The sequence below is a fragment of the Suillus subalutaceus genome (genome assembly GCF_016647625.1).
Source record: "Suillus subalutaceus strain FC151 chromosome Unknown DFJ58scaffold_455, whole genome shotgun sequence".
Taxonomy (NCBI): domain Eukaryota; kingdom Fungi; phylum Basidiomycota; class Agaricomycetes; order Boletales; family Suillaceae; genus Suillus; species Suillus subalutaceus.
The window spans coordinates 2,137-22,539 of NW_024540704.1; the positions used below are offsets into that span (position 1 = coordinate 2,137).

At 47.5% G+C, this 20,403-nt stretch overlaps 6 protein-coding genes across 6 annotated transcripts; 4 read left to right on the forward strand and 2 right to left on the reverse strand.

The window, feature by feature from the left end:
• Positions 1-431: 431 nt before the first annotated feature.
• On the reverse strand, positions 432-874 carry DFJ58DRAFT_641694 (uncharacterized protein; the record flags this gene model as incomplete). Its single annotated transcript, XM_041381359.1, has 3 exons — positions 432-495; positions 557-735; positions 782-874. Coding segments are annotated over 3 exons (336 nt in total), but the record flags the coding sequence as incomplete, so codon positions are not given.
• An 848-nt stretch (positions 875-1,722) lies between these two features.
• DFJ58DRAFT_880161 (uncharacterized protein) lies at positions 1,723-2,739 on the forward strand (the record flags this gene model as incomplete). The annotated part of the gene is made up of 2 exons (XM_041394526.1): positions 1,723-2,198; positions 2,250-2,739. 2 exons carry the CDS (start codon positions 1,723-1,725, stop codon positions 2,737-2,739), a joined length of 966 nt encoding a protein of 321 aa, XP_041234944.1.
• Positions 2,740-4,341: 1,602 nt separating this feature from the next.
• On the forward strand, positions 4,342-6,005 carry DFJ58DRAFT_849329 (uncharacterized protein; the record flags this gene model as incomplete). Its single annotated transcript, XM_041393713.1, has 10 exons — positions 4,342-4,383; positions 4,410-4,495; positions 4,553-4,625; positions 4,680-4,920; positions 4,993-5,017; positions 5,067-5,155; positions 5,293-5,297; positions 5,320-5,401; positions 5,532-5,788; positions 5,973-6,005. 10 exons carry the CDS (start codon positions 4,342-4,344, stop codon positions 6,003-6,005), a joined length of 933 nt encoding a protein of 310 aa, XP_041234945.1.
• A 5,185-nt stretch (positions 6,006-11,190) lies between these two features.
• On the forward strand, positions 11,191-12,591 carry DFJ58DRAFT_849330 (uncharacterized protein; the record flags this gene model as incomplete). The annotated part of the gene is made up of 5 exons (XM_041393714.1): positions 11,191-11,340; positions 11,553-11,758; positions 11,890-12,061; positions 12,141-12,174; positions 12,335-12,591. The coding sequence occupies 5 exons, from the start codon at positions 11,191-11,193 to the stop codon at positions 12,589-12,591; spliced, it is 819 nt and encodes a 272-aa protein (XP_041234946.1).
• Positions 12,592-15,555: 2,964 nt separating this feature from the next.
• Positions 15,556-16,132, reverse strand: DFJ58DRAFT_880163 (uncharacterized protein; the record flags this gene model as incomplete). The annotated part of the gene is made up of 2 exons (XM_041394527.1): positions 15,556-15,567; positions 15,629-16,132. The coding sequence occupies 2 exons, from the start codon at positions 16,130-16,132 to the stop codon at positions 15,556-15,558; spliced, it is 516 nt and encodes a 171-aa protein (XP_041234947.1).
• A 2,472-nt stretch (positions 16,133-18,604) lies between these two features.
• Positions 18,605-19,453, forward strand: DFJ58DRAFT_738174 (uncharacterized protein; the record flags this gene model as incomplete). Its single annotated transcript, XM_041386972.1, has 3 exons — positions 18,605-18,767; positions 18,826-18,984; positions 19,059-19,453. 3 exons carry the CDS (start codon positions 18,605-18,607, stop codon positions 19,451-19,453), a joined length of 717 nt encoding a protein of 238 aa, XP_041234948.1.
• Between the last annotated feature and the right edge of the window lie 950 nt (positions 19,454-20,403).

Sequence of the window (20,403 nt, forward strand, 5' to 3'; positions counted from 1 at the left end):
AGTCGAAGGAGAAAATCAAGGGATCGATTGGTCGAGATGAGTGAATATCAAACAAGATCGGAACAGATCAAAGTGTAATCAAATAAGAATAAGAATAAGAAAAAGAACGAGTAGATAGAAGCGTAAAATTATGTGAGAAAGACGCAATTGGAACAAGGAAGGAGGACCGAGTATCCAGGTGATGGAAAGAGAAACGAGGACCAAAAAAGAGGGCAAGGAAGGATCGGAAATGAAGGAAGGAGATAAGCGTCAGAGCCAAACAAGTAATTGGTAATGAGAAGCGAGTGAAAAGGGCTAAAAGTAGACGATGGACGTAGCTCAAGAAGAGGTGTGCCGGAGCTGCGAATGTTGAAGAAGATGGTGCTATGTTGAGCGCAGCCTGAGAGCACATCAGATTTGTACGATTTATGTTATTTAGCAGGAGTGTAAACCTGCCAATTCTGGCCTGCGAATTTAGCCAAAGCTTGCTCCAGCATTTTCTCCCTAATCTTCACCCTAAGGGTCTATGACAATGTACCGTCTTGAATGAATAATAGGCATGCACGTATGTGCTCACCTGTCCAGCTCTGCCATGCACCTTTCATTCTGTCTCTGAGTTCCCTGCAGAATCAGATCAAGATTTTTATGTTCTTTCTCCAGCTCTTGGATCTTTTCGATGGGTGGCCTCAAAGCCAGTTGTTGTAACCTGTTGTGGCGTTGATATCGTTGATTGAAGCTTGAATAAGTCCAACTCAGCTCATTTTCGCTGCATAGATCGTCGCTCATGACTAATTAAGCTCACCTTATCATTCTCGCGATCTTTGTCTAGGAGCTGCCGTCGCAATACATCTTCGATAGCAGGTTCGTCCCCCTCACGAAGAATGCCAAGGTCATCCACAAGTAGTGCAAGAGGCGTTTTCCGTAGTTGCGCACACTCTGTACACGGCACATGTTCACTATCTGACTTCAGGTCGTTGTCCAATGAAAAACCCTTCTGAGAACGCGTGTTGAGGGAAAACTGGTCATGGCAAGGGGACCGTTGTACCCCTTGCCATGAGTCATGACGCAGCTGCCGCCCCCTTGTGTCACGTGACCGTCTTCGAACTTTCACTCAGCCTGAAATATCGGTGCTCTAGCTCGTCACTGCAAATGACACCCAATCCCTTGAGTACTGGATGTCGCCTTGCTCAACTACAATAACTCTCATGGATGTCCGTGGCGCATTTTGTGAGAATGTTGTCGGTTTCCTCTTGGTATTGCCGGCCAATCAACATCGATGGCGAACTCGTCCGAGTCCACTTTCCTGTCATGGCTACCACTGAGGTTGCTGCATTACAGCAGCACGGGATATAGTTTTTTTCTGTCAGGTATATAATCGCGGACGATGTCTCGATTGGCTCATGCATCTAAGTATCAGTGAGCACATGCCCAAGATTGCAGCGCACCGAGAAATCGAGGCGCAGTGAGACTTCCTATCTATCTGAGTTGTTAGCTATGGTCCCCTAACAACTAGACCTTCACGCAGAAGTTATATCCGCGCACCTGATGGCGCGCCGCCCTAGGGTGACTCACCCTCCCCTACTCAGAACATTAGGTTAGGATATGTGTGCAATAATGATTATTGTCAGCCACCGTGAGCATTGAATCAGAGGATGCGGCTGACCTTCTAGAGAAGGACGGTACTGCTACTTGACTGCTACAGTCATTTTATCTCCCTCCTTGCTGGTCCACTCATTTGAAAGTATGCTGTCCTCAACGCATGTCCGTCTGACCCGCACGTCTTCTGACTTGCGTTTGCTTGCTATTACCCTTTGCCCTCCGTCACCTATTCTCAAATCAAGTGACCTATTATCACCAAGCACGTCTGGTGAAATACCGCTCATCATCGACTCTGTGATCGACAAATTTTCTACGTCCTTAAACTCGCCTCTCAGGTTTGGTTATGACACCGACGTATGCACCCTGCCGAAATCGAGTAGACTTGAAAAAAACATAGCAGCTACACAGGGAAAGGTCTCGAAATTGCCTAGGTCCCAGATGACAGCCTCCTCACTGGCAGGACTGTCCTCTAATCTTGCAAGCCCCCACAGTATCAGCGAATCACTGCTTGATGAAGTCTTTTTCACTCCAAAGTCGTCTCAGTCATCCCAGTCGCTCGTTTCTGCCCCCTCTCCCTCCCCAAGCCCCCTGTCCAAGTCTCTGTTCCAGTTGACACATTCGTAGCTTGGCCACATCGGACTCATCGGCGCGTCGCTGTCAGAAACCCCCAGTGCTAGGACTGTTCTCGGAGGCGCAAACCGAGAAGGCCGGGTTTTCAACTCGAGAATGACTTCCAATTTAGCTGTGGCTGTTCCTGCAGAGGACAAAGAGAACGAGCAAACTGTATACCTTGGCACGTCAGCGACATTCTCGACACTGCCGACACCTTCCTTTGCTCCTCCGTCGCCATCGCCTAGCGTAGATGTGATTTCCCCGATATCTTTTACATACTCCAGGAGACATCGCAGACCACTGGAGCGCTCAGGAGCCATTCATCACTTGAAGACCCCTCGCTCAATCCAAAGGACCTCTCGGTTGCATCTACATGCCCGTGAGCCCCAGTTCCCGGTCATTGCACCTGTACGCACAACCCGCCGGCAGCTCACCGACTCCCCTTCGGCAAACTCCATACATTCGTGTCCTTCTGCAAGTGCTACATCAAGCGACTCTGGCATCTCCGAGCATCCCTATCTTCCACGCGATCGCCGGTGCCCCTCATAGTCACATAAGAAACACTGCAAAAAAAGAAAACCGCAAAAAAACAAACAAGGGAGGGTCCTGGGATGCCCAGCAGGCCGTTGTATTAGATATCTCAGCAAGAGAGCACTACTTAGCTGGTGGAATTGACTTGGGCCTTGAAAAATCCATCCATGAGTGAATGTTCAGGAATCAGGGCGTGGTAAAAGGAAAAGATTGTTTGTCCTGTCTAGCTGCTTAGCAAGACTGGTCAAGATAGACTCATTCGGTTACAAGTCGAAAAACATCATGCATTGACAGTACAATCACATGGGATTAGCAGTCATTTACCAGAAATGAAATAAAAAAGACTGGTTTGCGTTTAATTCGATGGATACAAAACATGCCAGGAATAAGCGAGTCAGGGGCTGGCGCCGGCACCGTCAAGATATGACACTGTAACTGCAGAACAAAAAGCCGGACAGCCGTGCTATACTATGGAACCTACAGGTTGTCGATCGCATCAATCTCTTTAGAGGTGTACGGAGTCCTCAACGGCTGTGAACACACCCAAGTGAGCTTGACTTTTGAATGACGGAGAGCCTGCCTGAAAGTGCAAAATAGGTGACTTAGATAACAATGATGAAATTCCCCTACGCCTGTCACGAACTCTACTGCTCGATACCGTGTTCCAGTATCATCTATCGCCTCGTCGCTACACATGGATCCGGTTAGACGAATGTCCACAAATAATGTCAAAGACTTTGCTAGGGTGGAAGCCCATCATGAGAAGGTTATCTGATTTCTTGAGTTCTCTTCAAGTTGCGAGAATGATGATCATGTTGGTAGAGTCACCCATCTGGATTTAAGTTAAAAAGTAGACAAGAAATAAGATGGAGAAGGACATACCTCAGACTCTTGAACTTGTGACACGATGACAAGGAGCTTGGCTGTTGGGTGATCGACTTTGTGGTAGCGGCATCGGATGCTACGAAAAAGTCGGCCAATGTGATTTATCCTGCCCTAACAGAGTCAGGATAGACATATCTAAGCGCAGGACACGTACCATTAGCATTGCTGTTGAAAGGCGTTGGGAGAAAAAGGACGTGCAGCATGGATTGCATAATGGACGTGGTGGATTTTGTGAGAAGATGGAGGAGGGGCTGCCAGTGGGGGAACATATACCTGAGGAATCGTCAGAATCTATGGAGTCAACGTCTGTCTTTGGTATCTGCCCGAAGGACACACAGGACGTAGTAGATGATCGTGGGTGTGCGAGCGAAGATGTTAGCATCCAGTGTGGTACACAGTGAGAAAGTCGTGGAGTAGGACGGGGTGACGGGATGACGCTTACAGGGGCGCGCCCGCGGAACCAAAAGATAGAATGTGCCCTGATGGTATCTTTCTTCTGGCCACTTTCATCAATACATACAGTCCTCTCCCGTCACAACCAGTTCTTACTGGGGGTGACGACTCAGCCGTGAGGGTTAGTGTAACATAGAAACTCCGGCGATGCGGAGAATATATCGGAAATCAAATTATTGCCGACTGAAGATTGACTGAAGATGTGTCTTGTTTATGTTGCTGGAACTGAGAAATGGTTCAGACAGACGCTGATCGATATCTACTAAGGCGTAGCATACCTTCATGGCCATCAGAGTTGCAACGGTACTCGAAAGCAGTAATACAGTTAGCTTATTTACTGATTTCTTAAGCGCGTTCCCCAACCTAACCTCCTTCCTAGCGATCCTTTGTTGGGCGCTGATTATACTATTCAGTCCAAACAAGTCGACGCATTCCGGTATGGGATTATATTACGTAGCTCAATCGAAACCGACTGAAGCTGGTGATCAAACAGGGATGAAGTGTACGGTGATTGGGAGGGGATCGTGCACCCATCAGGCGTCATGTACTATTTTTCCTGGAAGACGGTAAGCAACACATGATCATCCATATTCAACTCAGTGTTTCTTACGATTGTACAGAAGACATATACAGGAACCGACATAAAGAGGTGCTCGCGCGATCGACTGCACAACCTGAATAATTGGATACATGCGGCACGCAGAAGACTGCAAGAAGATACGTGGTTCCTGGTCGTTGAACCTGTTGCAAAGCAGGACGGCGATCACTATGAATATTATTGTGCAGACACAAAGCAGCACGTCGTTGCTTGGTTTGATGTGTTCGATGCAAGTCTGCTTTTTCAGGAGTGTGGGCTCGCACGTGAGTGGAATCATAAACGTAAGTTACGATATCCTGCCAACGCACGTCATGCCGTCCAACTCAAATACATAGGTCTTGAGCTCGAAGCACAATTTTGGTAAGAAACATTGGTCCATAAAATAACACCGCTTGGACATATAAATCAGGAAGCATGTCGATTTCTTTCCGCGTCATTACGAAATGAGGCCTTCTGATGCGAATGAGCTACGAGCTCACTTGGAATGGTTTTTAGCAGGTAAGACATCCGGGTGCATATGCCACAGAACTGAATTAAATACACATTATAGAAGGACTGACCTTAGAACAATCGACAGCAGCTTCATTGTTTCAGAATAATGAGCAAACGGAGAAAATAATATCTTGTATCATTAGATTCGGTACGTCACTCGAATATGATAGCGCTTTATTTTCGGACGGAATCGCGCAGAGTCTCATCTTTCGTCCAACGATTTAATGACAGAGCAAGGAGTAGCATTTTGTGGTATGTTTGCTTCGCCCATTTATACAGCGACATAAATGGAACCTACCCCTAATAATTATAGGAAGGATATGGAGCATATTACGTAGGAATTTCGCGACTGACACAGCTGAAATTTTGCATTAACTTATAGGATCCTGGATAAGGTCATCATCAATTTTAAACTACTACGGTTTACCGGAAGCTCGTTTGATGCGGTCTCACTCCGTAGAAGGCTTCAAGCGAAAGCGATCTCTCCCCCTTTTACTGGCGACCGCTGCAATGTTCGGAGTGCCCGCACTTGTTTTAGAACATATAGAAAATATCCATGTCGACGGTATTGTCAACTCGTTGGATATCAGGCAGTTCGTTGACCGTTTCAACGACGATAATGTGAAACACAGCACTTTGGTACGCACATTTCCCTCTATTGAAATCAGAAAGCTGTGCAAATTCACGTCTTCCATTATCGAGGCGGGTGTTATCATGGCGGTGGACGCTAGCATACTCGCTATTCCGGATATCGGATCTCAAGTGATAACAAGGACACTATGTTCTCTTTCACTCATTTTCAGTGTCCACTGCATACTCGCAGGTGTCGCTGCTCGACACTTCGGTGAAAAGATGAAGTCTCTGGAATTTGCAGTATGTGTAATCCAACTAGGATTTTCTCTCTATGCTGATTCGATGCTACATGTAGTCTCAGCATCTCAATGACAATCGTACCAGAGTTGCGGTCATTTATAGTGCTCCCTCTTTCTTACGGACCACCAGGTAATCAACTCGTGACAAGGCATATAGATGACGTTGATCGTAAGCCGACAGCGTGGCTTTATCTACTCTAGGCTTTCTCGCAGGAATATTCGCAACCCCAAGTCATTCGTTAATGACGACAGTTCCATGCACGATCGCCGTCACCATCCTAGGAGGTTTCTTCTTTTGGTCTTCAGCCATCATATTTCATCGAGATTTGAGATACAGAAGCAGGTCAATATATTAAGTGTCTATGACATAAATCATGAGTTCTAGACGTCGTAACGATAAGTATACGGGTACGGAACATAATGCAGGCACCAAGCCGCCGGAACGTAACTACATTCTGCATAACTTCGTGAATACAGATACAGAGATAGCTTGATACGAAGGCAGTTCTACATAATGTTGGGTATAAACCATGCCAATTAGTAGGGTGGAGTGACTGTCAATGTTCTACAAAACCCATAAGCACGTCTTCTATGCAAATCATTCCTCCAGAATGAATATTGAAGCTGAGCTCTGAGATCACGCCTGTAAATAGTTATTGAAAAGTGTCACATCGGTAAATCAAAACAGACTCACCCTACATCTCATAAACTTCGCAACCCTGGCGACATGAACGCATCTCCCTCGTACTTTGTGCCAAGACGACCGAGCACGGCTGCTCAGGCGGTCAAGTCCATGATTCGTAGACGATAACATATCACTTGAAACGCTCGTCTTGACAGCGGTTGGAAGCTGAGTGTTTATAACATCCTCAAAAACGTCGCGCTGGTGCTTCAGTCTGTTGGAAAGTGGCATACATACAGAACATGTAACGAAAACTTACTACAAGTCGTTCTCCTTCTCTCTTTCGCGCACCGACGCTGTTTGAAAAAAGACTATGCGCCATCTATTTAAAATCGGAAGGGTTGTGATATTCTAGCATGTAAGAATGTTCAGATTGACACAAAACTTGCCTGATAACAGTGGAGAAACAGCTGAGCAGCCGTCGTTGTACGCAGGAACAATACGATTTCAGACTTGCACAAGAAAGATTGGCCTGATCACGCCGAATGAGTCTTGGGAATGTCAAGATGGTCGCCAGGTTATGAGGGAAACAGCTAAACCAACACCGAGAGATACAGCGTGTAAGTCTCTAAAATGTGGAGAGTTCCACAAAGATAAGATTGTCTGACAGTCGAGGAGTGTCCACCTCCACTAACAGCAAGTGTGGATCACATCCTTCCGGATGCCCGGGAAAGGGTTGGCAAGCCGGTGGATAAGCCTATCCAGCCGTGCAACATTTCATGTGCTTGCGCCAGAAAAAGAAGGTCCTGTGGATTTATTTGAGGACAATCACCCGGGGATACAGCGTGTAAGTCTCTAAAATGTGGAGAGTTCCACAAAGATAAGATTGTCTGAGAGTCGACGAGTGTCCACCTCCACTAACAGCAAGTGTGGATCACATCCTTCCGGATGCCCGGGAAAGGGTTGGCAAGCCGGTGGATAAGCCTATCCAGCCGTGCAACATTTCATGTGCTTGCGCCAGAAAAAGAAGGTCCTGTGGATTTATTTGAGGACAATCACCCGGGTTCCTTGCAGACATTTGGGTTGGGCTGATGTTCATGGGAGTTATATTGAGCACCCTTGACAGTGACCTCGGACAGCTTCGCCCAAGTTCCCTGAAGGACTGTCAAAGAAATCAGACGGCTGGGAAGATGATGACGAGTGACTCTGGAAAAGATTCATTTGCGTTGTGTATGTACATAGAAAAATGAACAAAAAAACACTCACCTACATGCGAAAAATAGCAGATTCATGGGATTCCGGTGTGTCAGTAGACAACAAGCGAGAATGGGACGGTAAAATTCGATAATTAGAGGTTATGGGGGAGGAGTGTACGAGCAGGCATTCCCAAATGTTTTTGAATCGAAGCAGGACGGGGGATGTAGGATGAAAGAGATGGTGGTGAGTCTTGTGCAGATGAAGCGTTCCACCAGAGGATGGCGCTGAAGTGCTCGCTGACCTACGCGCAGAGCTCATGGGTCTCCGACCGGCATCCAAATGGGTAGTACGTCTTGCGGCATAGAAGCCGGATCTTAAGTTGGTGGCTCAGAACCATGACTTGACCAAGTCGCACATGGCCTGAATATCACCATCGGGGGTGCCACTCGTTGGAGAGTAGGTAATGCAAGCTGAGCCTACGCCAGACAATTTAATCGTACACCGTGCATCCATTCGCATCGCCCAGTTGGATCGAAATTGACCCTGTCATTTACGGCAAGATGGATCCAGCTTTCTCGTCCAGTGCAAAAACAGCTGTTTATGTAATTTGTAAGCATCGTTGTTGTATCAACTTGTCTGAGTCATCTACATCTCAGATTTAATTTACATCCTGAAGTCCAGACATTAATATTCAAGGTCAGTCGTGTTGCGCATGATTTGGCTTTTTCACCTATCAAAGCGTCGTGAAGGCACACAATTCTCTGCTCACCATAAGCATACATTCTCGCAGTCCTCAGCGGTCGTCGATTTTGCTTGGTATCCTGCGGCATCATCCAACAATGCTCCAGCTTACTGTTTCGTCGCTTCTGTGCGCGACTGTCCAGTGAAGCTTCTGGATACTTCGGATGGAAGGATAGTGTTCATATACGTTTTCGTCAGACCGCTGATCGACCCCACTAGCTGAGGGCCTCGTACCCGATTATCGATCACCGTGAGAGGTTCATCGCTCCGTCTCTCATTCAACTTAACAGCCGACAAGTAAGCCTGTCATGAAAACTCCGTTTATGTTTGATAATAATCAACACGGGCATCACCCACACCAAGGCTATACTGCGATTTCGAAGATGCCATCGAGATATTCGACATCCAACAACCTGGGGAGGGCGATCGGCTCCCGGCCACGCCTTCCAAGAAGAGCAAGGATGGCCTCAAAGGCACCTCAGGCAGCAGTTCTCGGTACTATTACAGGTCAGTCAGACGGTATCATTACAGTGTGTTGCATATGAGATTGCAGTGCGTGTTTTTCAAAACTCGGCCTCGCTACCTTTACCGGCACTTGTATACCATAATTAGATGTCACATCTTGTAATACGCCGTGCGTCTGTGTGAGTGACTCAGTGCTTTGACCACCATCAGCATCGACCTGCGGTCCAACACACCACATGTGAGTCTTTGCACTTTCGCTACTTACGAACGACTTTGACCTGTTGTTTTTTGACTAGATGAATACTGTTAGTCGTTCTAAACCTATCTGCCGCATTCTCGGCTCACGTACTGCAAGACATGGAATGCTCGTCTCGATTTGAAGAAAGCTGAGAAGAGGCAGCGCATTAATTGACTTAACTATAGATTGTTTTTCATTGATATTGACTATGCTCCGAGTCGTTCCTACATTATCACTCAATTTAGTTCGTGATGTGGTTGGATTCATACTACACTATATACTGATACTACACATTGAAGGACTGCCCTCGAATGAAAGTTGATCTGCGAACACACGCGCGCCCGATATCTGCCTATCCCTGCATCCTCTGATTGGTCTTGTCATCAACACTGGACTCATCCAGCCAGACAAAGTATTCAGCCGGTATATCCCCATATGCGGCTTGCCAAGTTACCCGCAAGAGCTCATTCCTCTCCGCAGCCGTTTTGGAAATGTCTTTGTGGGTCATTCCCCAGCCTTCGAGTGGCGCGTGAGAAGGGTAGCGAGAGAAATGTCTTTGTTCCGAGCAGTGAGAAGTTGTTCTTATAGTTCATCCAAGTACATGGCAGGGTTTGCCTGGAGTAGTGCATGGATGTATTCGGTGTCGACGGTGTCAAGAACGCGGGGACGACCCCTGCGGCGTGCAAAGGGGTTGGTGACTTGACCATAGTCTCGGTGCAAGCGAAGAATATTGTATACTGTCTTCTCTGAGCATTGAGCAAGCTGAGATATTTCAAGAGCTGTCCTGTGCTGTTCAAACCGCCAGAATACGATATTCTGGCGCATTTCCTGACTAGTGAATGACCCTGGCATAACGAACTGACTGAGGTTTCGTTTCATCAAGCGGCAGTGGCTAGAGTGACATGTCACATCCCTTGACCTAGTTAAGGTATACAAGTGCCGGTAAAGGTAGCGAGGCCGAGTTTTGAAAAACACGCACTGCAATCTCATATGCAACACACTGTATGTCGAATTCGATTTTTTGATTGGTTAAGGTTTTGCGAGAATCCTGAAAAACTTTCACAGGTACAGATGTATCGCTACTAAGGTTCCCATGCATATATAGCATCGTGTCGAGGAAACGCGGCATACAAAATATGCGATTTTGTCGGGTTAAACTTCAGCTGTGAGGAATGAGATAAGCGTTACTACTAATTCTCTAGGCGACATGCCTGCATGACTCCAGAATGAGTATATACGCTTTGATAGGTGAAAAAGCCAAATCATGCGCAACACGACTGACCTTGAATGTCTGGACTTCAGGATGTCAACTACATCTGAGATTGTAGATGACTCGAGCTGTCGGAGTCGGACAACAACGATGCTTACAAATTAAACAGCTGAAATGCCCTGTTTTCGCAACTGAATGAGGAAGCCGGATCCATCGGCACACCTTCAGTGTTTTGATATTTGAGCGTTGCTCAAAGTGGTTGACTGAAAAGTGTACCACCTAGCGCAACGAGCGAAATTGTCTGCAAAATCAGGATCCACGTCCAGATTGTTCGTTAGGACAAGATCTGGAGGGTAGGATACGTCAAGCTGAACAGGCATCCCCACTCCATCTTGGCATTTGCTGAGCCGCAACTAGTAAGTAGCCGTCATGAGGTTTGCCTTGTCCAAGGCTTGGCCTAAGTTTTACATAATCGCGAACATTTCGCCTCCAACTTGACTCCAGTCTGCAGAGTTCAAGGACCAACTGGCAGCACGTATTATATTCAAATATTAATGTCGACCTTCGAGCCTGGAGGACATGCACACTTTTCTCCACCTTTGAGCAAAGAGTACATAGAGCTCGAAGACAGTCATTCGGACTTCTACTCGTGTAGGACTTGGACTACTACACGTCTTGATTCTTGTCTTCAAATCAATGGCTCAAGCAATTGGACGACCTTCAAGTCGCTTCATAAATATAGTCCATGCTATCACGGACGTCACAAAGTATCAACCAGTGCTATACTGGGCGAAGACTGAAGCTTACCATGCTCGGCTCTGCCAGTGCGCCATCGAGTCACTACCGGTGTGTCTAAGTGACGAAGTTACCATCATCCATCATTCTTAAACACCATGATGGCCAATCGACTCAAGTGAAACATACAGGAGGAACGACCGTCTTCCTACCATTAGGCTGCAAGGGCAAACTAGCATTCTTTGAGTTCTATATATATCTGTGTACTTTGATCCCGACTCACTAGTGACTAGTGACTTGCAGCCAATTCTCATTTTCAGTAGAGACGATATCACAACCAAGCGATACTTACGCTGATACCTGTGAAACATATTTTCACGTTCAGTTTTGATCGGATTGGAGGGAACAGAACATCATGGAGTCGATCTCAATCCATCGACCGCAGATCCATTGGTGCTGCCCTGATGATCCAGATTGAGACTGTTTGGAGTTTGGAGGCGTACCGGAGGGCATGTCAACGCAGCCGTAGGTGAAATGCTCGATTTGTCGAGCGGACTGCTCATGCAAGGCTGACTCTTGTGGTGCCAAGTACGTTTTTTTGTTGTTTTGCACCAAAAGTTGCGTAACCACTTCGTACTGACGAATTAATTTCTGGCATAGATCGCACCTGAAATCCGCGCTGTCTTTATCGATGTTAGCTGGTGAGAACCATCTCCGCGCGTTGCTCCTTGCGCAAGTGGGTGTACAGTATTTGCATACGGCACCTGCGCATGCTATGGAGACGTTGGCCGTGTACGAGACGCTTGGCACTGGGTTGGGCTCGAAGCAGGAGGTGAGTTCACTACAAGAGTGACAATGTTGGTGTACTCAGTTTCCTATAGATAATCGTAGGTATTTTCAACTAATGATAGTGTTGTATGTCATACCAGAGAAGGAGCCAGAACCGTAAGCGACCATTACAGGCTCGGCAGTGTCGACGCTGGTGCTTGTTACCACGTACGGAGTGCTGGCGTCAGCCCATGTGTTTAAGCTATCGGTATCGACAATCAGGTCGTCTGTAATAATACATCAGCAGCCGCACGTTTTCTGAGTGTTGAACCTACAGGTTGTGGCGGGGCTACCAACGCTAACTGCTGCGATGTAGCCTACAGCATCATTTGTCACGGCAATGCTACCAGTACGATTGCTGAGTATTTCGCCGACACTTTTGAGGGCGGCCGCGCGAGATTAATCGTGCTGCAAGAGGTTTATGGTACCACCAGATGTATTCAGCCTCCTGGTGATGGGGGGAGTCGCAAATTTCAACAGGCGATGCCGCGATGGAAAAGGCCAAGAGAAGAGTCATCAACAGGGATCCAATGATTGAACGTACTGGAGGGTATGATCCTTTGAGTTTATGTTGTATGCTTGCACGAAGGTTGGTTTGTGCTGTGCGTGTTCATATTTGTGAGAGTGAGTGTTGGGATTTGGGTATACGGTAGGATTACGTGCCAAGGTGGTTATCAACCTCGCACATCACAGGCAAAAGACAAAACAAAGAAGCTCACGTGTCTCTCATAACCCTCTCCATGTCCACCTATGCCAAGAAACTAACACCTGCACCCATTACGCGCTAGTAGATGCAGCCATAGTACCCCTACAAGTGGTTTCGTTCCCACATGCGCGAACATAGCGAAGATTTCTTTGCGGCCTATGGGGTTGGTTGGTTAGTAAGTTGGGATTTATATTGGGAAGGGTGAGGCAGTGGAAGGATGAAGGGAATGGAGGAGAACGTACACGATAAACACCAAAACAACTCAGACCTCAGGCGCGTAAATGAAAACACTGTTGAGTCTGGAGTGTAGTATATTCAGCGTTGTTGACTTTGTTGTCCGTCTATCACAAACCAAGAAGGACCAGATCGGGAGGGGAGTCAGAGAGATGAAAGAAATGGAGAGAAAATGCTAACATATCCTCACAACTTTCCCCACCCACACCACTCACAGCGCCAGAGTGAAAGAAGAGAACGGTGCATGAGAAGGTCCGTATAGGCAATTATCGTTACTCTCCAGCTGCGTCGTGTCATCACTGAGTACTAAACCAAGAGGGCAATATCAGTTCGTCCGAGTCGTAGCTAGCTAAGCTTATTTGGCACGCATCTTCCCACTTGAATATTTGGCTTACATAAACTAACCCGCAATGAGTAGTTTCAAGAAGGCAAAAATTATCTTAGAAATCGTGTCCAATGGTGAACTCGGAGTCGTAGTAGCGTGGTTAACTCTCTTCAGGGCCTCCTCATCGGACTCTTCAAGACGTTCACCTCCGTGGTCCGATTCTACCACTGCACTTTCAACTCATTTGTTCTTGGAGGTGAAATCACAGCCGGTAAACGGCTCGCCTTGCGAAGACTAAGAACATTGGCAAGGATTGCACCATACGCACCAAGCTTTTGTAACGGTGACTGCATCACTCAACTCGATCTAAAACAGATCATTACTGGAGAATACAGTACTAGTAGTAGAGAAATCTGTGAGTCTCATTCCTTCGCAGCTGAACTCCTCAGCCACCCATCAAACATTGAACAGATCACCTTCCTGTACTCTTCGCAATTCCTCCACAGCGACTACTCCGTAGATGGAGTGGAGGATTATGACATTCTCGACTAATACAGCCTTGACCCGTACATGCGAACGTCAACAGAGCAAGAAATAGTTTCTGGCCCATCCGGATCAAGTACCATGCCCAACACCTTGGGACCTGTTGCCAGAACTACGCCAATAAATCTCCCCGCTACTCTGACCAAACTTCTCTGAGCTCCACTTATGATAGTGTATGCGGCAGTGCTCTGATAGCACGCTGCACCACCGCAGAAGTACGAGTTATGCCTGAAGGCGAGGTATGGCAGGGTACGCTTGACAATAAAACCTATCCGCCGCCTCCAATGGGTAGCAAACCGAGGTACAGTGTTTCGAATAGACTTTCATCTCTCGCAGGGACACGAGAGCGGAGTTTCCATGGTGCTGAGCTGCTGTCGAACTAAGTCAAAATGCTTAACTACCATATCCATCGTAGGTCTTGCGCTGGGATCATTCTGAATCATGGCGTCTACCAGAGGTTTCAGAGACTCAAACCCTGTATTTTTCTACTGTAGAGATAAGCAATCAGCAGAAGGAATTTCATGCAATACTTACATCGATAAACTCTCTGAACGACGCCACCGAGACGGTATATATGGGTAGGAAATGGGTTCAAAAGAACATCCGTATTGCCCTGAAATTCTGGCACCGTCTTATCACCTCCGAATATTGGATACTCGAGTGGGGTTTTTTCACACTGGCATCGTACTGGCGCGATAAGCCAAAGTCAATGAAGTAATACATGGGAGGGCGCTGAGTGCGTGTGTAATGACTCGCGAAGCCCCTAAAGTCCCGCTTCATGTGGCGCTCAACAGGGTGATATGGTTCGGTATAGAGGTCTTTGGCAAACATCATAATGTTCAACAGCATACGGTCACTGTTCTTCAGTTCAATGACATCGCGTCATACGACAGCCAGCTTGCCTCCCAAGTAGACTTACTGGGCGGGGGAGATCCTTTCGCAGATGAAAATCAGATAGAAGATTGTAAGACCCAGATTACATCAGCTGGAACTTAGTGCTGATACTGAACACGATACAGCTACTGGTGCTGGAACTAACTAACTAACTAGCGATAATGGTGACGGAGCATCTCCGTCTAGGTCTCCATCCTTGGGGCAAGGATCTGGCAGTAACTATTACTTCTTTCATAATAGCTACGTTGCCTCGAGATCAGTCCTTCACACGCCAGCTCTAGACTATTGCGGATCATACAATCAGGGATCATGTGCGTGCTCTCAACTATACCCTGTTATGACTTCATCTCATATCACACAGCCTCAGCTCGACACTGACGCTATCGACTGTTGAACACGGCCCGGCTGGGTGTACTTTTCAAAATAAGTCATCATGGCAAAGACTCCAGGCTGCTTAGGATACTATAGTATATGACATATGTTCCCTAACATGCTTTAGCAGTTGTTCGTATGCTCAGTAGTCCCTGTTGATCCGCGCTCATTAAGTCTCAGAGTCTCTTTGAGAACATTCACAACCAGGTCTGTCGATCCTAGTTGCCTAGATCAAATCTAGATTGATCTAACTGAAAGATTGAAACTTCATGGCGTGATTGGCATTTAGAACTGTAGCAGATAGTAAATTGCAAGATTATAATTAGTGCGCGGAAGTGACCTCCGCGTGAAGGTCTGATTGATGGAACCGCAAGAACGCAAAGACGAAAAGACGAAAAGACGAAAAGAGAAACACTCGCCGAGCTTATTCACCTTCCTGCAATTATCCACAGACTCCCCAGGCGTCAACCCCGTATCCCTAGCCCCACTGAACGTACCAGCAGCCTCATCCAGCGCCCCACCGATCCTAACCCAATCGTCAACAAGCCACTCGCCAAACTCAAGATGAGGTCTTCGCCCGCGTGGGGAGTGACGATGGTGTTCGTGGCGCCACTGACAACTAGGCCGTGGTCTGCAGTGAGCATCAGCACCATCTCAATGAACTTGGTCGCCCAGGAGGGAAGATGGTGTTTGAACCAGAGGAGAGAGACGACTCCCCCAAGGCCAATATCTTCTCTGAACACATCCGAGATGCGCATGCCTGCATAGAGCTCCTGTCCACGCTCGTCAGAGATCGTACGGATAAACGCAGCCGGCTTCCTAATAAGCACCATATTCTTCGACGCCGCCGACTTCTCCGAGGAGGACGAGCATTTTGCATGCAGGGTCGGCTTCATAGTGGAGGAGGTTGACAAAGGTCGAGCCTGGGTAGCGGTCACCACCGATGGTGATGCCTTCTTAGGTGCCGTTTGTGATGAGGCTGAGGATGTTGTTAAGTTCATTGGACATGCCTCAATTAGGGCGGCTAAAGTTAACGCTCACCCCAATATCCTTCCGCGCGTGTGTATCACGTTGGTTTTTTGTCTATGGGGAACAGCACAAACTTGTTGCGTGGCTCCATACAGACAAAGAAAATGACATGCGTCCCCAACTCCCACGGTTAGTGGGAGGGCTTTTCGAACACAAATGTCCCTCTACATTTATCTGGAGTCTGCACCCAACTGTACAGATCATCTGGCAACTCCCGAGTGACTAAACCCTCTTGACTATGGAAATAGGCGACAAAGTGGACTGACTTGTGGAACCAGCCGGACCGTCTTCAGTGTGAGAGTCACGTGGTATCCTCAGGTGCTCCTGGGACAATCCAAACACGACAGGCTTTCATATACATACTCCACCCAGGTCCCAGATGCTGATCGAGCGATCGATCGACTGGCAGCAGCGCCACCTTTTAAAAGCGTCTCGACTTCAACGACGCGCGTGGTCAGCCTCTTTTCGCTATAATGTGCTGGCTGTCGTTACTGACATACTCGCCGGCCTGGGAGAGGTACGACAGCGTGGTAAGGTGATAAACGGATTTGAATCAATAATGTGAGACCTATAGGGACCTTGGGCGGCTGACGCGCTGCGGCACTGGCGCAGGTCCGAAACCATACTAGGCATAACGTTTGTATTCCCGTTCCCAGCGAGCTCACGCTGGTCATCATGGACATATATGAGTTTGCCTTCGCGTCGCGCGAGGTCCGATATATGCTCTCGTCAATGGAACACAACGACGGAAAGTTACTTTGCGCGCGTAGGATATGGAAGCAGCTGTAAGTTGAGGTAAGTATTGTTTTGTGTTCTTACACTACCATAATGTGAATTGACTGCGGTAGAGACATCATTAACGTGTTTCACAGCAACAAGTTCATGGTGGCACAGACACCAGATTACCGCCGGCCTTCTGGAAGTGCTCTATATACGCCTCCGATCTTATCCACTGCAACAGCTGCCAGGTTGCATCACGTAGAACATGCGTCATCATGGGAGAGTTGCGCAGAAGGTGTGTGAAGGCGTAGGATTTGTTCATGGGAGTGGAGGTAAATATCTAAGTCAGGCTCAGACTGAGGGGCCTGAGCTGAACGCCGCGCGGGATCAGGTCAGTGCGTTCGCTAAAATGCTTTCTATGAACGGGGGAACTGATGAGATTCATCCAGGGTTCCGACTGTATGTTGCCCATAGTATAGTGATTCAAGCTCGTGATGTATACCACAAATTCGCCTTCAATGTCTCATAATCTCTGACCAGCTGCTCTGTGTTCTTGTCACACGTCAGGACTTTATGTAGGGCTTTGAAGCGCGTCCACTGCTTTGATGGTAGGCTGGAGCGTGTTGTGGTATGTGTGATTGTGATTTCTGAAAGAAAGGTTTTATAGTAGGTGGTAGGTCGGGTGCTGGCGGAAAATGTGTGGGCACATGGTAAATTATCAGCTCTTCGAGCGCGGTGCATATACGGAGCAGAGCAGCAGAATAGTTTTCGTAGTGAGCGAGGAGGGAGCGAAATCGCGGGGCGTGGAGAGAAAGAATAGTTCGCCGACAGCAACGGCAGGCGTCAGGCATCCAGCAGATCGAGCAGCCGTCCCTGTCATGGTCGATGGTATGCTGATGCAGAATAGGTAAATGCGGCCAGGACAATTTCCATGGTCAGTGCGATCAAGTAACCAAATTTATTGCGGAGACAAGGAGCCGCTAACTTCTGGTCAAGGAAATTACAATGTATTGGCAATATTAATTACGTTAACATCACCTTAGGCGAACCAGCATCGGCATCACTGCGGCCGGTCCGGTATTAAAAACCCAGATCAATACCTGAAGCTTTGAAGCCTTGAAGGCTGACAATACCAAATCTGTCAAGTACGTCCTGGTCTAATAATGTCTTACCGGGTGTTGGTGGTGTTAGATCCTCAGTTCTCCCGTGCTTTGGTGCGGGATTCTTATGGATGTATCGACTGGGTTACCCATGACTATCCTGCTCTCTTGGCTGCCGATCTCCTGGACAGTCCGACCCTTTGCGGCTTTGTCTTTCCTGGAGAATCCGGCCACCTTGTTGCACAGCGACCAGGCTTTGTGCCAGTGCGGCTTCATGAAAAGGTTTGGATGTCGAAAACTGCGCGATTCCAGACTGATCCCTGTAACCCATAAGTTATTATTTTGGCTTAGAATTCGGCACAAAGGAATGACTGTAGAGTTCATGAAGTTTGAAAATTTTCGGATATACTGATCTCACCAAACTCGACTTCAAACAAACATTTCAACAATATCACTCGGTCTGTGGCGGCCTAGATCTTATGGTGGACCCAAGGCAGGTGATCATGTGGTTACCTTATTCAAACCTTGACAATCAGGATAAGTGAGCAGGCTGGTGGTTGGGGCAGCTCGGCCCAGCTGCAGCAATACTATAGGCCTACAGACGCTGGAGTCCATTGTACCGGTATGGCCCCGTCCAGAGAGATCCTACGCGCCTCCATAAAATTCAATGTAATCGTTAACCTTGACCAATTGCATCCAGAATGGAACTCCCAGACCCGGACCACACTCCTTTCTCGCAATGATGTCTCACAATCCTTTGCAGGCTGGATTCTGAAGCGTGAAGGCAGTGATTGCAACCGTCATGTTTTATTACCAGGAAAAGTGGATCCATTGAATCTCCCCAGACTGTGGTCATTTCAGGTGGTTAAAGCAGTCATATGTACCCACCCTTCGGAAGCTGGGAGAGTGGCGAATTATCTTGGTAGATTGTCTACCATTGTGGGTGGTGCACACAGCTCCTGGAAATAGGCGAGAGGAGTTGGTCTTTTTGCATCGGGATGCAGGTCTGTCTCTGGCAGAAATGACGTGAGTTCTTCAACTGACCCTCCGTCACAATCCGATTGGTCTTAACCTGTAGGCCGACCCAGCCTGCGTATTAGGGAACCTTACGTCTTTGATGATATCATGGATCCTGTAGGGGGCACGTGCTCCGAACGCCGCCAAGCCGATCAAGAACTGGAGTCCTTTGCGACAACCGTATTGAGTCAGCTCATAGAAGTTGAGGAAGATTTGCTGGGTGCACCCAGCTCCTTGAGGCTGATGGTCCGACTGGATATTGGTGTCATGCATGGTCCTGATGGACAATTAGGCTATTTTATCAACGAGGTGGAACGCGGAGTGGGTATTGGTCTATTTACCGCCGGGAATCCAAGGTGGACCTTGCGGCTGGCTGATGAATTTGGGTGCTCATTCTCCAAGTGGATGACCAAAACCTGCCTGGCTATGGAACGCTTAATAGAACCTGTGACATAGTTCCGACAGGATCACTTCACATTTTTAGTCTCTGGCATGCAGTCTCATAATTCATGGCCGTGCACAAACATTATCACCCAGTTCATCTGTACCCATCATATTTATACTTAATTCCTTAGGCTTGACTCGCCAGTTGTGTGGTCTTGGTGACTTATCAAAACGTGTCACTGCGCAAGGCAATGCAGCTCCTGCACTCGGAGCAGGAGATTGCTGGTCACACCACAGGAATATCCCTACATGCCTGAAAGGGGTTTGAGATTGTAGGACCACATGTGTATACATGTACAGACACAGCAACAATGCGCCAAGGAAAAGCCTGCAAATCAACAAAACACCCGGGCTCGCTGTTGTACATGACACGCACGAGTGGCCGCGTTTGCCATGTGCGTTGTGCTTCTAAAGGAGTGGTTTAAGTTAGGCCCGGATCAGCTCGCAATAAAATTGATCCCAGATCCAGGCCCGATCACAGGAAAAGAATCTAACTGGTGGCTACTGGTAGGGACTATAATTATAATGTACAGTAAAATGACATATGGCACCGCCCTATGGAGATCGTGTAGAATGACCTTATGCATGGGGAACATTGGACTGGTCTTGGACTGACCTGCCACGGGTGAGCATCAGACTGATTCGTGGAACTGTTTTGCCTATAATTTTTTTGGTTCGGTCTAGGCTCCACCTTCTAACCATTTTACCAAGGCTTGCGCCTGTGGCTGTTGCCGTGCAGGTTTTAAAATTCCCACGTTGACTCCGATATGATTGTCCATTTACTCAGCCTCACCCTGCACATACATACATAATATATGTAAGATACCTTCATTTTATATCAACAGACCCCGATTCTATTGAATAGGATAGACGGCGAACAAATTGTTTGCGCTTCTGTTGTCGCTTCTGTTTCGCTTCTTTGCCGCTTCTATGACTAACTTGACACATAATTATTCTTTTCG